This window comes from Lytechinus variegatus, chromosome 5, assembly GCF_018143015.1.
Source record: "Lytechinus variegatus isolate NC3 chromosome 5, Lvar_3.0, whole genome shotgun sequence".
Taxonomy (NCBI): domain Eukaryota; kingdom Metazoa; phylum Echinodermata; class Echinoidea; order Temnopleuroida; family Toxopneustidae; genus Lytechinus; species Lytechinus variegatus.
The window spans coordinates 34,208,466-34,228,470 of NC_054744.1; the positions used below are offsets into that span (position 1 = coordinate 34,208,466).

At 34.9% G+C, this 20,005-nt stretch overlaps 1 protein-coding gene and 1 long non-coding RNA gene across 3 annotated transcripts; one reads left to right on the forward strand and one right to left on the reverse strand.

Moving 5' to 3' along the window:
* Positions 1-1,664: 1,664 nt before the first annotated feature.
* Positions 1,665-13,299, forward strand: LOC121415984 (dehydrogenase/reductase SDR family member 11-like). Of its 2 annotated transcripts, none has more exons than XM_041609403.1 (8): positions 1,665-2,097; positions 4,171-4,306; positions 5,034-5,243; positions 6,892-6,986; positions 7,964-8,084; positions 9,735-9,828; positions 10,465-10,530; positions 12,683-13,299. In XM_041609403.1, exons 2-8 carry the CDS (start codon positions 4,175-4,177, stop codon positions 12,688-12,690), a joined length of 726 nt encoding a protein of 241 aa, XP_041465337.1. In that variant the 5' UTR covers positions 1,665-2,097; positions 4,171-4,174; the 3' UTR covers positions 12,691-13,299. The 2 variants fall into 2 exon arrangements, with proteins under 2 accessions (XP_041465337.1, XP_041465336.1); XM_041609402.1 differs by having other exon boundaries at positions 1,672-2,097; positions 9,735-9,824.
* A 1,531-nt stretch (positions 13,300-14,830) lies between these two features.
* Positions 14,831-17,364, reverse strand: LOC121415987. Its single transcript, XR_005970082.1, has 2 exons — positions 16,882-17,364; positions 14,831-16,709 (listed from the first exon to the last, which is right to left on the reverse strand). It is a non-coding gene; the product is annotated as an uncharacterized LOC121415987 (long non-coding RNA).
* Between the last annotated feature and the right edge of the window lie 2,641 nt (positions 17,365-20,005).

A 20,005-nucleotide genomic window follows, 5' to 3' on the forward strand; every position in this document is an offset into this window, starting at 1 on the left:
GAGAGAGAGAGAGAGAGATAGGTGGATAGATAGATAGATATATATATAGAGAGAGAGAGATGTTATAGATAGAAATATGGACGGACAAAGAGAAAGAGAGAAAAAAGACAGACAGATGCTAGAGAAGGAGAGAGATAGAGAATTTGAGAGACAGATAGATAGAAAGATAAAGAATGAGAGAGACAGAGAAGATAGACAAATTAACAGATAGATAGATACATAGATAGATAGATATATAGATAGAGAGAAATAGAGAAAGACAGACAGATGGATAGATAGAGGATTTGAGAGATAGATAGATGTTAGATAGATAAGGGAGAGAGACAAAGAATATTAACAAATTAACAGATAGATAGAAACTCTAGTTAAAAAAAATAGATAGATAAATAGATAGAGAAAATGAGAGAAAGACGGACAGATGGATAGATAGATAGATAGAGAGAGATAGATATTAAATAGATAAAAAATGAAAGAGACAGAGAAGATTATTAACAAATTAACAGATAGATAGATACTCTAGTTAAAAATATAGATAAATAGATAGAAAGAAATAGAGAAAGACAGACAGATGGATAGATAGATGGATAGAGAGATAGAGAATTTGAGAGATAAATAGATGTTAGATAGATAAAGAATGAGAGAAACAGAGAAGATAGACAAATTAACCGATACTGTAGTTTCATAGATAGATAGATAAATAGATAGAAGAAAGACAGACAGATGGATAGAGAGAGAGAGAGCTGGAGAATTTGAGAGATAGATAGATGTCAGATAGATCAAGAATGAGAGAGAAGAGCGACAAATTAACAGATAGATACTGTAGTTACATAGGTAGGTAGAGAGAGAGAAATAGAGAAAGACAGACAGATGGATGGATAGAGAGAGAGAGAGAGATAGAGAATTTGAGATAGATGTTAGATAAAGAATGAGAGAGACAGAGAAGATTATTAGATAGATAGATACTGCAGTTACATAGATAGATAGAGATAGAATTTGAGAGATAGATATATAGACAGATAGAGAGAAAGACAGACATCAGCAAATCGGCAAGGCAAATGATCAAGGCAAACATTCATATTGAACCTGGAAAGTATAAGCTCAGCTGCATTTGCAAGTATGTTCTGCGGATAACTTCGGTGCGGACTTTGGATCGCGCGCCCAGCTGATAATGTAAACAAACGTAGACGTAGACTCTTCACTAGTCGCTTTTTGGCTACTTTTCCGGAAAATGCCTTCGCCAGGGTGTAAAACGGAAACGCGCGGCCTGGACATGCAGTCAGCCATGAACGTTCCAACATTGTCCAACGTAAATTTCTATACACACTTCCGTTGACTGATTTTGAATAGATCTGAATTCAATGCGGATTTTGAATGTGCACAAAAGGTCTTTTCTTGAAAGTCTCGACGCTTTGACAAAGTTTTGTTCAGCATGTAAACATGCTTTTAGCTCTCCTTCTCTAGCTCACTCTCTCTCTATCAACCCCCCCTTCTTCCTCCTTTTCTCTCTTATCCTGCCCCCCCCCACTGTGACGTCACAAATGGAACGTCTCAATCGGATGAAACCATTATCCACATACGCCTCTGTAACGTGAACTGCATTGTTCTAATGCAAGAGAAGCTCGATCCTCTTCTTTTAGGTATTTCCCCATATATTGCTCCAGTCCCCACCCACCCCCTTGTCTATAGCTCGTTCTATTTTGAAGGATTTATGCGCGTCTTTATCTTTTCATTTAATCATCCAAGTCAAACAGTGATTGGTCGCTAAACTCTTTAGGGCCTATAGTCTCTTGGAAAGTGACCGGAATAATCGGCGTTAAGTGGTCTACGTATCGTTGTGGTTGATGTTAACTGGATTTTTAAAAAGTCAATCGGGTCTACTCTGTGTCGAAATCAGATCTGTTCAAAATCAGTCAGCCGCAATGTGTACACTTTAGCTGTATATCAATGGTAGGAAACTTCACAGGTTACTGCATGTATGTCGATGTTCAGAATCCAGAGATTGAAAACAGAATTCACGAATTGAAAGAGAGCGTTTAGAAATACTTCTTTCAACTGAGAAACTAGACATCCTGCACGCCTACCACCAGAACCAGTCAGGTGAGGAGGCCTTTACTGTACGATAAGGCCCTGTGATGGAGGGTTATCATTTGGTTTTTTAATTGTCACTGCGGGTGTCGAGTGTTACCAGACCACTCCACCTCAATGGCTACACTTTAAAAACAGAGAGTAAAATTTACCAAATATTGGGTAGAAAGGGAACATGCATGTTTGCTGGGCAATCCCCCCCCCCCCCAATATTGGGCAAAATTCATGTTTGAAGGGTGAATTTCAACGCATCATTGCTTAAAATTTACAAAAGATTGGGCATCTTTTTACCCAACAAACGAGCATGTTCCCATTTTACCCAATATTGGGTAAACTTTTTTTTTAGAGTGTAGGTTTATACGATATAAATTCAATAATTTTCGAAATATTTCGAGTAAATGTAGCATATACTCTTAATTGGTGCTTTTTCAGTTTCTTCAGTTTCTCTTTGGGCATCATACAGCGGTGCAGCAGATTTCTTTCTTAACACAATTTGATTTTGAATACGATAATGACAGACGGTGCTGCAGCGCTAGTCACTGTCAAACAGATAAATGCGTTTGGTGCCCCCCCCACAACCGAAAGATAAACAGAAAATGATAGGAAAAGGGGCAAACATAACTTTTTCTCTTGATATTAAGTTTAAAATCTGTCACAAAATATATTCTAATTCTAAAAGGTCAAAGGTCAAAATGCTGCATGGCCTTGTGCGCTTTGTACTGGTCATATGTATATATATGTATATATATATATATATATATATATATATATATATATATATATATATATATATATTTTATATATATATATATATGTGTGTGTGAAGCTATACATGTACAACAGCTGTGGCAACTCTTTTATTTGAATATTGTAAAGAAATGGATGAAGAGAACAATGGTAGACGTAGCTTAAATCAAGGTTCCCCAGAGCTATCTACCCTTTGGATATATATATATATATATATATATATATATATATATATACATATGCAAAGAAGTGGGATAATATTTGGACCAAATGTCAATTTACAAAATGATATTTGGGTAGAACAGAAGTACTTGACTCTTTGGGTGCACTTTGTCTTTATTTTAAAAACAACAAATACAGTGCGTCCCACATAAAACGAAACCGAAATTTAGCGATCATTTATCATTACTTAATCATAAATAAAATAGACAAATGACCTACCAATTCAAAGCTTAGAATCTCTTCTTTCATCTGATATTACTTAGATTATTTCTCATTCACGCATGAGTGAGCAAAAATAATTTGAATAAAGGATCTCAAAAACTCATTTGGCGGGGGGTATCTGGGTTTCAAAAAGAAAACCACATTTCTGAAAAGTTCAATATCTCCTCTTTAATTTGATACCTAAATTACAGAAAATGGTCAAGAAATAACAAAGTTCTGGTCATTTGAAATAAGGCTTGAATTTCAATAATTTCAGAAAATGAAGAGGTTCTCCAGGCTGGCTTTCAAACTCACTCAACACTCCGTTTTGTTGACGATCAGCCATGCATTAAATCTTTTGTTCACCATGCGAAAGCTTCTGTGGGAAACCGGTGAAAATACGTTATCTCATGAAATTGTGGAAATACAAGCCTTAGGTAAGTGACCAAAACTTTTTATTTCTTTACCATTTTCTGTAATTGTGGTACCAAATTAAAGAGCAGATATTGAAATGTGGTTTTCTTTTTGAAACCCAGATACCCCTCGCCAAATGAGTTTTTGGTATCCTTTCTTCAAATTGTTTTTGCTCACTCATGCGTGAATAATAAATAAGCTAAGTAATATCAGATGAAAGAGGAGATTCTAATCTTTAAATTGGTAGGTCATTTATCTATTCTATTTATGATTAAGTTATGATAAATGATCGCTAAATCTCGGTTTCGTTTATTCTGGGACGCACTGCATAGGCGATGCAGGACAAAAAAAATATAAATAGGTCCATTAGATTTCTGATGACTCAAGAATTAGTAGTCCGACTTTGTAGTAGCATTTCACAAGTACTACCAAACAATTTTGTGACATTTTTCTCGGCATACTCCTTTTGTTAAACATGTTTTCATGAACTTAATTCTTCAGAATAATGGAGAGATGGGTTGGACGAGTTGCCTTGGTAACAGGAGCATCTGTTGGTATTGGAGCAGCAATTACTAGAGCCCTTGTAAGACATGGGATGATTGTTGTCGCCTGTGCTCGGGGAGTGGAAAAAATACAGGTAATATTTTTTTTCTTCAACATTTCTTGAAATGATGTTCTCTGATTCTTAATTAACGAAATGCAATGTAAAAATTCCTCCTCATTTTAATTTAAATTTCTCAAATGAATATCCAAATTAGATCATCTATTAAGGAGAATTATTTATTTGATAAGGGCACTCGTCTTACAGAGTTTCGATTGAGCCAATCGACCTGACACAACTATGGAAAGCCAGCAACGCCAACATCTAAAATACACGTTTTTTCAAAATATTTCCGAGATTATGCTGTATATTCATACATTTATATTTTACTTGAAAATTCAACGTGCTTCTCTTGGCAAATTGCCAATTAACTGAAGAAAAAACATATGGCGTTGATGGATTTCCATATACCTGAGGTTGATAGGATCAATCGCAACTCTTTGTAAGACAGGGCCCAGAAGTTGTGATTGCCTCTGAGAGAAATATTAGTATTCTAACAAGTCATTTGCGCATGTGTGAAAGAATGAAACATTTGTGATTTCATTTGGTGATGTAAGAAAAAGGAAGGTGGGGGTGTGCATATAACTGTTTTCAAAATATTTTGATAAACTTTAAAATTCAATAACTTCGTTGTTTGTCGTCCGATTTTGATGAAATTTTCAGCATTTTGCTCTGTGAATCTTTATTTATTTTTATATACAAGTCATATCAACCAGTCAGGTTTTAACAAACTGGATACTTGTTTTTTATATTTATAAACCAGGCAATAAAATGTGAGCTTGAAGCTGAGTCTGCGTCTGGTAAACTTCATCCAATCCAATGCGATCTTAGAAAGAAAGATGAGATAGCAGCCATGTTTGAAGAGATCAAGAAGGAGTTTAGGGTAGTTCATGTCTGTATTAATAACGCAGCCGTTGCCTACGGTGCTAAACTTGTCACGGGTGATCCAGACGACTGGCAAGAACCATTAGATGTAAGTACAGTTCTCAGTGAATTATTGTTTCGAAGGAGAACCAAGCATGAAAGGGGAAGTTTACCCTGCCAGAAAAAAAATCATTGTAAAAATATGAGTAAAAAATAATAAATAAAAGATTGGTGACGGTTTGAGGAAACTCCATCAAAGATTTAACAAAATATTACTAGAATTTTCATGTTTTGATTTGTGACGTCATATAGTTTCCCATTAAAGTGTAGTCGTAAATCGATGAAATGTCACTTTGTAAAGAAAGAAAAATGGGATTGGTTTTTATTGTACCTCCAGTATATTAAAAGATAAATCATTTCACACCCGCTCCTGTAAGATAAAAAATAGTTATCGGGAACCATTTAAACTTTGAAAATTATGCATTTTTGTTACATGACTTATGGGGCTGCTTCACGTATATGACGTCACAAGAAAAAAAGTAATAATTGGTATAACTTTCTTAACCTTTGAGGAATCTCCCTGAACCTTCAATAACAAACCTTTTACTTTTTATCAGGGTGAACATCCTTTTAATGCACGATATGAAAGTTGCAGACTTTCTTAGTTTCATACAATTACATATACGTTTTATAGTACTTAACTTGTGATAAAATCTAGAATGTCTTCATTATCTCATCATCTTTAATATACCAAACAAAACACACAAAAAAGAAAAAAAGGAAATTGTGTCACGGGTGTGACAACATTGGTTGTCATACATCTTTTTGTGAAATTTTATTAAAATCTTCAGAAATTTGCCTATCGGTTGTTTTTATTTGATCAAAATAGGAAGGACTAAAACAGAATGGAGGAACACACGCACCCCTCCCCCGAACTGAAACCCCTGTTTAAAATCTCCATTCATATCATCAATAAGACCAAAGCTGTGGAATAGCCTTCCGCAATATGGAGAGGAAAGATCCAATCAATGTTCCCCAGTCCCACATCATGGCAATGGAAAGCGGGGGTGCTGGGGATGCTGAAGCACCTCCAAAAATTTCACTGGGGTACTGCGTGTAATTTTTTTTCCATAGGCAGCACCTACAGGTATTTTTTACATATCTGTAATAACGTAACCAAACTGACTTTTTTTGTAGTGAAACCTTTTTTTTTTGGCTTTTCAATTTTCTCGGGAACAATTGGAAATCCATTTAGTAGTGAACCCCCCATCTTTTCCTTTTCAAGTATACTTCACCAACCCCAATAAAAAAAAATCGCTTCCATGGCCCTGTCAAACATCATCGCAAGAATAACACAATATTGTAGCAGTACTAGGGCTGTATTTGAACTGAACTCTAAAGACATTTACTATACTTGAGCAAGCACCTTGAGCGCCCAGGACAGTCGACGGATACCCATTATCATCATCATCATCATCATCATCAATGACATGATACACAGTAAAAACGCTGTTTAAAAAATTTATACAACGCTGTTTACTATATGAACCTTACATTAATTGTTTAAACAGTTTAAACAAGTGTTTAAATCTTATACAACAAAGTTTAATTTTCAATATATAATCTTCAATAAATTAGACATGATTGTTTAAACTGTTAAACAACTACTGTAAGGTTCATATAGTAAACAGCGTTGTATAAAATCTTAAACAGCGTTTTTACTGACATGATATTGTCTCTTGTTATTTGCATTTCAGGTAAATGTCATGGCTCTCTGTATATGCACTCAAAATTCAATAAAACTAATGCTGGATAATGAGGTGAATGATGGACAGATTATACACATTAATAGGTGAGACTATAAGACTTCTCTCGCTTGTACCCAAAAAGTTGTTCCTTACTATAACCACCCCCCCCCAAAAAAAAAGTTATAAAACTGATGGAATAAAATAAACGCAAATAAGCATAATATGCCGTTACCCTGACAACAAATTATCATTCACACTGCAAAACGAGCCAGGCAATTGACATTATAAATGTATATTTTGGTCAATATAGATCCCTTCATGCATTGATGTACTATTCAAATAATAAAAGTCGTAACGGTACATTCGGTAAATTTCACATACTGGTGATTTATCAAAATGTGGAATTTACCCCAAATAATGTAGGCCCCTTATTATAACACACTTCAAAAACTCCGGTGTTGATTTAACTCCAGCCCGGAATCTATATATGTCCACACCAGAGAAGTATTCAAACAAGACCAGTTTGGTATCAAACCGAAGCTGTTTTGATACTAATTGGTGTTGTATAAACACTATTTTAGACCAAAACACCTATTTTAGACCAAAACGAAACTGGTGTTGTTTAACACTCTTCTGGTGTGGACATATATAGATTCCGGGCAGATGTTAAATCAACACCAGAGTTTTTGCAGTGCATGCAGGGATCCTTGTCTGGAAACTTAAATAGGTTAAACAAACGCATTCAGGAATTCAGGAAATATTTTACGCATCAAAAACACAAATAATATTGAAAGTTTGTAGCCAAAATTAATACTGCCTTGCGTAACTTTCAAATACTCTATGAGAATTTCTGGCAAAATTCCTGAAATCAACGTCTTAGTTGGATAATTTAACATGTCCAGACATATACAAGAACTACCTAAGGCAATTTAAGTCACTTTCAATCTGGTCTTTATGTCTTAGTTAATAGAGAAACTTTCCTTCGACGAAACCTTATTTTATATCAATTAATTGATTTATTTTATTCATTCATTTACAACACATTTATGGAAAAATTTATTCTTGAATATTTTTTTGGCAGCATTTCTGGTCACAAGGTAGTAGGTGACCGGTTCTATTGTGGAACCAAGCACATGGTGACAGCTTTGACAGAAGGCTTGAGAACTGAACTGAGAGCAATGAAAAGCCACATCAGAGTCTGCGTAAGTCTTTTCATGATCAGGGTGGTCATAAAGCTGCTCGTAACTACACAGCAAATACTTCGGTGTTAACCGGAATACATAGAGGACCGCACCACTTATTTCACTCCGGTGTTAAATTGACAGCGTTAGTTTAACACATATAGGTGTTATTACAACACCTTCGGTTGTTACATTTACACTCTTTGGTGTTATGTACAATCTCTATAGGGTGTAATTTTAACACCTAAGAGTGTGGTCCTCTATTAGCACCAGCTGGTGTCAGTTTTAACACCACAATTGAGGATCATGATTATCCTTTCTTTAGATAAAAGTCAACACGAATGAAAATTTGGTGCATATACAACTTACCCCCTTACATCGAGAAAGGATCACTAGTCGTTTATTAAGTCATTCGTAACTTACGGACAGCTTTATGAAACAACCGCCTGGAGTATAGTTGTCATGGTTGTTGTTTTACTGTAGATTATGCTTTGTGATACGATTTTATTTACATCATTTCCACATTATTATAGTGTAATTCCGGGTAGTAATATTATGGATCCTATGCATTGGAGTCATCGCCTCTCCACCTTAGATGATGACGTCAAGTCGTTAGGAGTCTTCAGTTTGCCCATCTCTGACAACTCCGTTTACGCGTGTTTCTATATCCTCTTGGGGAGGGCGCTATGAGATTATGACGTCACATGCATTGAAATCAATTGATGCACGAGCAATGTGTGTGAATTATCTAAAGCAGAACATCTACATCTACGTCACGAACGAGATAATAGAGAGTTTTCGCTCCTTGACGCACGATGGACAACCACATATATAGAATGTATTGTCAACTCCCCTTCATGTCAATGAACAACCAATGAGTCTTTGTCGAAAATTGCTGAATCAATACGGCAATTTTGATTCAAGGGCCTCCCAGCTGTTCATTTTCTTTTGATGGGCATTTCCAAATAAATTTACTGTTTTCTTTAATCCGCAAGTAGTGCGGCGCGAATCAAAAACTCTTTGTGATCATGCACGTAGATTGGATGACAGCATGAATAGCCGCAACGTGTGTGCTAATTTTGACTCGCCACAATATTACGGTAATGATGGAGTACTTTGTCAAGAGGCCTATCCTCAATATCAGCATTAAAAAAGAAGTAGCAAATTCACTGAATATGCCATCGAAATAAAACAGCGGGCAGCGTTCACAGGTTTATGTGGATAGGACATGAACAATTGATATCAAAGAACGCATAAGGAAGCATAAGCAAATAAAAAGTTTACACTTTGAGAAAATCATGGGACTTGAAATGTACACAACATGGGAAAAAAATTGAAAATGATTTTCTTGGGTTTGAATCTCATACACGCAGCACTACAAGGAAATCTTTGGGGGTGCTCCAGCACCTCCGCTTTCCAGGGCCATGATTAAAATCTACCTGGAATCAGATTGACTTTGACCAATATTATCGGCCAGACACATATATCAACCAAGAGAATAGTCATTTTGACCAATCCTTTCAAGAGTGTGTGTGGGAGGGTGTGTGTGTGTGTGGACTTTATAGGGGAGCAATTGTCGCCGGAGCATAATGACATGGAATCCAATTTTTATATTATTAATTTAGTGATTTGGGTCTAATGCATTTTCACTCTATATTTATACGCTTGCAGAGTATCTCACCCGGTGTGGTAAAGACCGAAATGGCAGCAAGGAAAGCACGTCAAGATCCTGCAGAGTGTACATTCTACGACACACATCCAGTGGGTTTGTTTAACCATTCAATTACAATGGTGACGGGTTAATCTGGCTAAAATTCATTTTGTATTGATGTTCGTAGAATTTCTTGATATTTTTGAGGGGAAAAAAAATCATTCTGATAATGATATTACTTGATGATTTGACTAGATGCGGGGTAAGGTAAATAAGGGAGTACCTATTATTATCGAAAACTTTGTTTTGATTATCATTTACTGTTTGTGATAATGTGCCAAGGATAGCGCTTTGTGGAATACACAAATTATGCTAATTTTTATTGCTTTAAATCAAACTTTAAGCAATCGATAAAGCAAGTAATGATATATTACTTCCTAAACATTTATTATTTGTGTTGGAAATGGATTTGTGTTTTATCACAGCAAAAATTGTGGTGTTAGCCGGTGTACATAGAGGACCACAGTTATTTTACAACGGTGTTAAATTGTGTTATTTTTACACCTATAGGTGTTATTACAACACCTATGATTGTTACATTTACACTCTGGTGTTATGTTCAATCTCTAGGGTGTTATTTTAACACCTCGGGGTGTGGTCCTCTATTAACACCAATTGGTGTCAGTTTTAACACCACAGGTTTTACAGTGATATGTGCAACATTTGACATATTTTCATTTTCTTTATTAGAGTATCAAAGCAGAAGATGTCGCCAATCAGGTCATTCACGTTCTACAGCAACCTTCTTATCTTCAGGTATGACATTTTAGGATTGTTTATATTCATATTGACCAAGGCTTTACAGTAATATCAGTATGAATTGGAAGTTATATATGAACTTGATCACAGAGGCCCGTATTCTGAAGTCAAGTTAAACCTTACACCATGGTCTAACTCTGTGCTAAAATATTATTATGGGAAGTCAAAAGTGTCATTTTTTTTTAAGTTGCATGTTTCTTATGTTTACTGCGTGTGTTCTTTCCTGATTTATCGATGGTGACGGCAATCATATATTTATACTCCCTAGAGAATTACTAATGATTTGAGAGCCAAATGAGTTGAAATATTACATCTCTACTGTTATAGTGATTTATGTAACAATTGGCTGTCCATATTTAAACCACAACTTTAAGCCTGGGTTTAAGTTAAACTCAACTTCAGAATACGGGCCTATACCTTTTAATTCAATTCTAATTCAATTTTTTTATTCAACCATAAAATGTGTATATACAAATCAAACAGTGTACATAATTAGGCAACAAATGGTACACAAAATGGCTAGGACCATAGAAAATCAAACTGCTTGTAGATAATGGCCCCCAAAACAATAGCATTGACATAACCAATCAGTAACAGAAAACTAAGAAAACACAAATTTTATCAGCAGATATATAAATGTACAAACACACACACACAAACCATGGTAATTTATAAATTTTCCATTAAGTGGGCCCTACACATTTTTTGGAAACAGGATACAGTTGAACAATCTTTAAGTGAAATTGAGAGTTGATTCCGGTTTTTTTTATACCGACTAAAGCCATAGTGAATTTAAAGAAGAAGTAAGTCTCACTTTCGGAACATTCTACCTTCTATGTGAGGTCTGTATTGACTATGACTATTAAGTACTGGACATATCAGTATGAGACATTGGTTCCTACTCCCAAGTTTTCCATTTTCTAATATGCAAATTCCTTGGTTTTCGATTCCATGTTCATCGGTGGCATGCATAAGATTAAAACCGTGTGATACAATGAATGCAAAACGTGTTAACGAAAAAGTAAGATTTTATCATTTACGCATTGCGCAGTATGCAGATATAAAGCTAAGCGAATGCATGTTAAATACTGTATATAACTACGCAGGTTTTTTTTTATTAAGACACGATTTTTGTATCATTAGGTTTGATATTTTGATGTTCGTACATTTTTTCGCAATTAGTAAGTTTTAGCCTAAAATACAAAATTGTCTGTGTAATTATGCGAATATCACGCACGTTCATCCCGAATTCCCGTTTTCTCCGTTTTGTCTACATCATGGAAAAATTGAGCCTTTTTGCATGTGTAGAGGCTGGGGCAGATTCAAGATTTTCCAAAAAGGGCATTTTTTCAGTGAAAATTAGGAGGAACAATACAGAAATTCTTCATTTATGTAAGGAGAAAAATATCTCCCCCAAAAACAAAAAACAAAACAACAATTGTTCAATATTGAACGAGTTTTTCCACTGACAAATTAATATTATTTATGGCGCTCAAGGGAAGGTGGGGGCACAGGCTGGATTTCCCCCTACCTGAAGTCGCCAATGAGTATATAGGGGTATGTACAAACATAGCCCATGAATAAAGTAATTAAACAAAAACAAAACGATCAAATATTTTCAAGCCAAGTTTTTTCTCACGACAACGATTTTATGGAATCTACACTCTAAATTACAGGGATTTAAAATAAGTCCAGATGGACTGTAGTTGGGGACAAATCGATTTTTGGATTTACTTTTAATCCTAAAGACTTAAGCTTAAATCTCAAATGATTTAGATTTAAATCTTTCGAGATTTAAAAATGAATCTTAAAGGATTCAAGCTAAATCCGGAATTCGATTGGTCCCTAACTACAGTCCATGTGGACTTATTTTGAATCCCTGTAATTTAGAGTGTATTGTGAGATTTGTTTTAATATCTGCGAGGTCAACCATGTGAAATTGGCTACAAAAAATTTCGGAAAGCCAGTTTTACCTGCGGCTGTAAAAGAAAGCTATCTGACAGACAAAATATGTATTCACTGTTAAAGTATGAACATGCCATTTTACGGGTGAAATTAATTTGCTCTGAAGGGCTTTGTCCCTGAGTATCTGCGCTAAATGCATTGTAATACTATTATATATATTTTTTTACTTATGTTTTGTTTTTAGATCCATGAAATATTGCTTCGACCAATCGAGCAAAAGATATAGAAGACTCAAACCTACAACATCCAGCAAGCAAGATAATTTTGAATGGTGAATTGTCTTGTCATAGACGAGATAAAGCTATAACCATTGCCATCAACCCAATCATCAACCCATGGTCCTACTACTCTGAGTAGGTCCATGATCAACCCAACCATTTTTGCCAATATTAGCCAGTGGTGTAGTGGTAAATATTTGCTAGCTCCATCCTCAAAGCACCAACGACTACGCGCTACGTGCGCCGTGTTGGCAGCATAGAACTTTGCGTGGTGGTTATTCACAAACACATGAACACAAGAATGAATGTGAATTGTATGTAATAAACATTATTCTTTCGGGTTTTTTCCGAAATCATAAGAACACATTTGCATATATGTAATGGTAATAAATATATATTTATAATTTCTTATTTATCGCTTAACATCTACTTTATCAGAAATTTCTTAGTGCTCTACAGTAATGCAGCACAATTACTGTGGCTTTATCAGAACAGTTGTTACGCGCTCTGCGTTTCAAGGAACCTCATCACAATTACGGTGTTTAAGGTCCTGTCACATCGTTCCGTGTAAGCCTTGCACGCAGAAAAGTTCAAAACATTTTTTTGCGGGTGAGTTGCGGGCAATCACCCGCAACTCACCCGCAAAAAATGTTTTGAACTTTTCTGCGTGCAAATCAGAATTGCGTGCGCTTCTGTCACTTAATAGTCTCCCGTAATTAGTAACCATATGGAATAAAATTATTGGAAATGTTTTTTTGACTGATTTGATTAGGTATGGGTGTCAACATTTACCCCCCCCCCAAAAAAAAGTGTTTTTTTCAAGGTCAAAGGTCAGTGACCTTTTTAAATATACTGTATCATGGTATCTCCCAAATAAAAAATTACAGGTTGGTGATCATGGTGTCAAAATGCACTGATTCTTACAAGAAAATTAAATCAAATCAAATCAAGTACTTACAATACTCATTCACCCATGAAATTCAAGGTCAAAGCCTTTCAAAGGTCAATGACCCTTTTTTACATCATATACTATATGGTATCTCTGTGATGAAAAGGTACAGGTTGGTGATCGTTGTGTCAAAATGCACAGATTGCAGGAAGGTCAAAAAGATCAAGTTAATCACCTAGAATGCATATTAATCCATAAAGTTCAAGGTCAAAGGTCAATGACCTTTTTACATAGGCTATATATCGTATAATGGTATCTCTGAGATAAAACGATTTTGGTTCAAAAAGCAATTTTTGCAAGAAGATAAAAAGGCACAAAATAATTGAAGAATAATCCTTCACCTTTGATATCCAAAGTCAAAGGTCAAAAGTTAATAAATATTAATACATCCATGCATGATTCCCCAAAAAAGAAATTAAGCCATTACATTCTCATTTTATTTGTGAATAATAGAAAGAAAGATAGCTATTTGTAATGAAAACGTGGATGTTTATGGCCATGAAAAATATATTTAGGGGTTAGATGTCAATCAACTATGTCAATAACGTCAGGGAATGGTTTCAGACCGCCTCGAAGTTCGTCAGTTCCAGGTATTCTCTGATCAGGAAATTTACCCCGATCAGAAAATACCAGTTTTTTTGGTAATGTGAAAGCAAACTACGCGTAATCTCCCCAAAAGAAAATACCCGCTAAATAGTAGCTACTTGGCGAAATAGGTGTAGGGATTATGATGGGAAAAAGACTGACCTCGTTGCTGACCTGCGTGGAAAATAATCACAAATTTACTAATTGAACCCTTGACCACTGATGATGTAAAAATTGAAGTTCGAGGTGAAATTGAGAGCAAATATCACTTTTCAATATATATTGTAGTACTGCATTGCCAAAAGTTTTTAAAAAAATCATTTATGATAGAATTTGAAATGGTGAAGTTGTCTAAATTAGCAGAATTTAGATATGTATGTTATAATCTAAATCAAGGTACTAATTTCTCTGTAGTAATAGGTCACTATAACCTCAAATGCTATAATAAATAGTATAAAATATAACTTAATCTGTAAATGGAAAGGATAGGCCTAACTCTTATGGCAAGCATCATCCGAGAACATTTTCCTATAGCCAGGGACAATGATGAAGAATTAAAATAAGGCAAACATTAGAGCTGCAGCTTTTGTCATGGTAAATGAAGATAAGTGTCTCAACTTCAGCAAAGAGTAATAAAACTTTCGAAAACCTTTTGACATTTACGGGACTTTGATCTGGCCCATTTAATGGAAGCCTAACGTTCTGTCAAGGGATATCAATCAAGGATCTATATTATTACTGATATGTTGCACAGCTTGATTATCAAGAACTGGAAGTGGTGCTGTAGGAGTTTTGTTAGGTCAATGGACGTGTACTTGTAAGTTATTATCTCCTTTTGAATTTCAATATTATATGCCTAAGTTGTGATTGATAGCAATCGGTTGTTCTGGACTAAATTCATGGCCCTTGTACAAACTGATACCTATAGTAGAAATAGCATCATGGGTGACGTACGGCAGAGAGCAGATATGAAGCTTTGTCCTGCAGCAGTAGCATTCTGGCAGCTTGCAATGAAAGGTAATTAATAATAATACGGGAATTCATCTTTGCTGAAGTTGAGATAAATGTCATTTACTATTACAGAAGCTACAGCTCTAATGATAACCTTCATTTCATCATCTTCATCATCATCCCTCTGCTTTTTGGAAATGCAAATGCTCTCAGATGATGTTAGCTGTGACATGAGAGTTAGACCTATCCTATCCATTTTCAGAAGATTAAGCTAAAATATAGTATTTATTATAGCATTGAGGTGAGTGGCCTATCGCTGGAGAGAAAAAGACATGACAACCTTGATGCAGATATTATGATGCATTAAATGTTGCTACTTAAGATAAAAATCATTTCAAATTATATACTTGATTTCATTTTTTTTTTCATTGCTTTTGGCAACGCATCGCAGTATATGAAGAAGTAGTATTTGGTTATCAACCTTTTTTTATGTAATTTCCACTGGTATTTCGGGAAGAGTTCATTGACCTCGGACCCCTAAATACGTTCTCCACGACCTTCATTCAGACTGAAATTATGAAACCTCCATGTTTTCATTACAAATAAGCCATATTTATTTACATTATTCACAAATGAAATAGGAACACAAAGGATAATTTTTTTGGCTATTTTTATGCTATACAGATTATATATATATATCCCCTGATCTCGGATTTCAAGGATGAAAGTTTATTCTTTATATTTATTTATGTGTTGTTCATGTTGTTTAATCTTCTTGTACACATCTTTGCTTTTTTGGCACCAAGATCACCAACCTGCGGTGTTTTATCTCAGATATACCATTATTATTTTTTTTCTCTTTTCCTCTTCTGAGGTACTTTATTTCATAAAATCAAAATAACGATATAGTCACATGTATACAAAATTAATCAACAGGTATAGAAAAGAAGGAGTAAATACAAATGCAGAAATGGTAAGAGTATCTAAAACAGAAACTTTTCAAGTTCTTCTAAAACATCTTTCTTATTTTTGTATTTCCACTGAACAGAATTCCTGAAATCACTTTTAAATACCATCCAAATTGCTTGACTATTGAACAATTTATTCTTGAAGTAATTTAGCATATATACTTTGTACACAGCATATTGTGCATAAATTAATAATAGGTTAATCAAATCAAATTTAGACTCACTGATTTTAAAACCAATTACAATAATCTTTTCTTCTAAGTAAATGTCTTTTCGAGACCAATCTAATATTAAAAAGTGAACCTTTTTCCAAAAATCAGTTACTTGGTGGCATTAGATATACCATTATTAGTTATGTTGAAAAGGACATAGACATTTGTCCTTGAATTTTATAGGTGAATGTGCATTCTCGGTGCTTAATTTTGTTTGATCTTCCTGTAAGAATCTGTGTATTTTGACACCAAGAACACCAACCTGCGCCGTTTTATCTTAGAGATACCATTATATAACATGGTATTTAATGTGTAAAAGGTCACGGAGCTATGGCCTTAAATTCTATGGGTGAATGTGCATTCTAGGTACCTAATTTCATTTTATTTAATTTTCTGGTAAGAATCTGTGCATTTTGACACCATGATCACCAGTCTGTTCCTTATAATCTCAGAGATTCCAATATACAGTATGGTATATAATGTAAAAAAGGGTCATTGACCTTTGAATTGCTTTGACCTTGAATATATCGGTGAATGTATAGGTATCGGTCTAGGTACTTTATTTCATTTTATTTGATAAGAATTATGTGGTAAGAATTTGTTCATTTTGACACCATCATAACCAACCTGCACCTTTCCATCTCAGAGATACCATTATACAGTATATATGAAAAGGTCATTGACCTTTGACCTTGGAAAACCACTTTTCCCAACCCATATTTCTCCTATTTTTTTTTCTTTTTTTTTGGGGGGGGGAAATGTTGACACCCATACCTACTCAAATCAGTTTAAAAACCATTTTCAATCATTTTATTCCAGATTGGATATTTTGGGGTCTAGGGATACAATAAGGGGCTTTCACAATTGCTCGTGCGATCGTTCGCGATCACTTGGTCCCGGACTTGGTCTCAATATTATTTTTTTTTCGTTTAATTATTGTCTCGCCTGCATAGCAGAGCGAGACTATAGGCGCCGCTTTCCCGACGGCGACGGCGCACAGTGGGCCAGAATGAGTTGAAAGTGCGCCAAAATTATATTCCGGGTTATATTTTTACTTTAACATGTTGATTAAAGGTAATTCTGGGCGTAGAATCGACTGAACATAATTTAAAGCCGATTTGACGTCAATTTGACACCAAATTTTGATTGGCTACTTAAACCTATCTGTGTAAAGACAAATTACGCTAAACAATGTGCAGTATAATTTTTTTTATATTACTTTAAGATTGACCAGAGTGAATGTTGGTTTTTACTTCTCAAATGCCTAAAAAGTGTGTATGAGATTCTGAAAAAATTGTATGGTATAAGAATGATCATAAGATAACAAAATACTTAAAAATCTGAAAAATATTAACCGTGCTTTATCAAGCGGTGTAGACTGTGTAAAACGCAGAGTATATAACACCACGAATGTTTTACTATGCGGAGGGTTTTTGACTGAAATTATTCTACAAGTAGCTTTTATCTCTGGAAGAGGGGCAGCCAGCCATTATATGCGTTATCAATCTTTATTTTGTTTGCATTATGCCAGGAATTCATGTCATTTTCATGGCATGAAAGGGAATCGTCCGCCTCGCCTTGTAGGACGATAATGTACAACCCACACGGTGTGCTGCGATGACTGCGCAGTATAAAAATGACCGTTTTTGAACAGGTTTTGGGGGTGTTGTGTCAAGTAAAATCGGCTCTTACATGAAAACGGGCCAAAACAGGCAGCTAAATTTGGTATCAACTTAAAGCTTATACATTCTGGCAAAATGAAGATGATAGAATTTAAACGGAAATCCACGGAAATCTATACTTTTCTAATGGAAATGCAAAAAAATGGATTATCCGCCTATTTCGAGGAATATTTATCCTATAAACCTCCTGAAATGTGTTTTTTAAATCTACTTTGAACCCTTTCACAAGAAAAAAAAAATATATAATTAGGATTATGTGGGTGCCATGTCAGATTCCTACATAAAAAAATCTCATGTGAAATGTCACATTTTACGATTTTAGGCAGGAAATTAGCAACCTTTATGCAAATTCCCGAATGAAATATTTTTGCTGAAGTATTCTTCAAAGTGTTGCCTTTCAGCTGGGAATGACAAAAATTAAAAATCTGAAATTGCCCAAAATGACTTTTGGCGCACTTTTGTTTCGCCCCGGCCCAACAGTGCGGCGGCCCGTCAACATTGAAATCTTAACCAAGGTTAAGTTTTTGAAATGTCATCATAACTTACAATGTATAGGGACCTAGTTGTTCATGAAAGTTGGATATAAGGGTGATCAAGTATTACTTAATATCCTTCCTGAGTGTCAGGTCACATGATCAAGGCCAAAGGTCATTTAGGGTCAATGAACTTAGACCATGTTGGGGGAATCAATATCGAAATCTTAACCAAGGATAAGTTTTTAAAATGTCATAACTTCAAAAGTACATGGACCTAGTTCATAAAACTTAGACATAAGGGTGATAGTGTATCACTTAAAATACTGCCTGAGTTTCACGTCACATGATTAAGGTTAAAGGTCACTTGAAATTGTATTGATCTAGTTCTTGAAACTTGGACATGTTGGACATAGAGCAATCAAGTATCCTTGAATATCCTGTGCTAATTCCAGGTCACATGATCAGGGTCCAAGGTCATTTAGGGTCAACAAACTTTGGTAATGTTAGGGGTATTTGTGGAATCGTCATCATAACTTTAAATGTCTATGGATTTATTTCTTGAAACTTGGACATAAGAGCAGCAGTATATCCCGGAACAAACTGTGTGTGTTTCAGGAACATGGCCAAGGTCAAATGTCATTTAAAGGTCAATGAACTCTGGCCGTGTTGGGAGTATGTGTTGAATAGGAAATTTATGGTACTCGCTTAAGAAACATCGACATAAGGGTAATCAAGTATGAATGATAGATTTGCAAAGCCTTAGGTCACATGATCATGTTTAAAGATCATTTGGGGTCAATGGAAATAATGTTTTATTATTTTTAATCTTGTCTTCTATCAATAATTATTCATTAACTGTTTTTCAAATGAAGCGCTGCCACTATATCGAATTGCGTAATGCAGGCGAGACTGACAGAGGCGTTCCACTTGTTTATATTATAAATTTCATTCAGTTTTTATTAAGGTTGATCAAGGAATTTTCTGCAAAACTATTGTATAATTTTATGAATTTATATTGGTTATAAATGGTTGATATTCACATTTTTTTACTGATTTTTTCCACTGTATATGAATATGTTAATACTATGATATTTTTTACGATTATTTGTAATATGGATAATTATTTGTCTTTTGTGAACAGTGTTTTGTTAATATTGATAGTGTAATATTTTGCAATGTACCATCATTTTGATTTTGAACTAAATAATTAATGAATATTGTAACAAAACAAAAATATATGTTGTTCAGAATCGCAACGGTTGTTAGCAGTCGCACTACGTATTGTGAAAGGGGCTTTTAGTGGCACACCCATTCCTTCAATACGGCTTATCAATTCATTGGTTTTCGAAATTCCTGAAAACACTGTTCCATCTCATTCATCTCTAGTCGGAGATTGTTGATGGTCGTGGCTTGATCGGAAAACATTTTTATTGAGACCTATAATTTCTTTTATCCGAGACTCAATT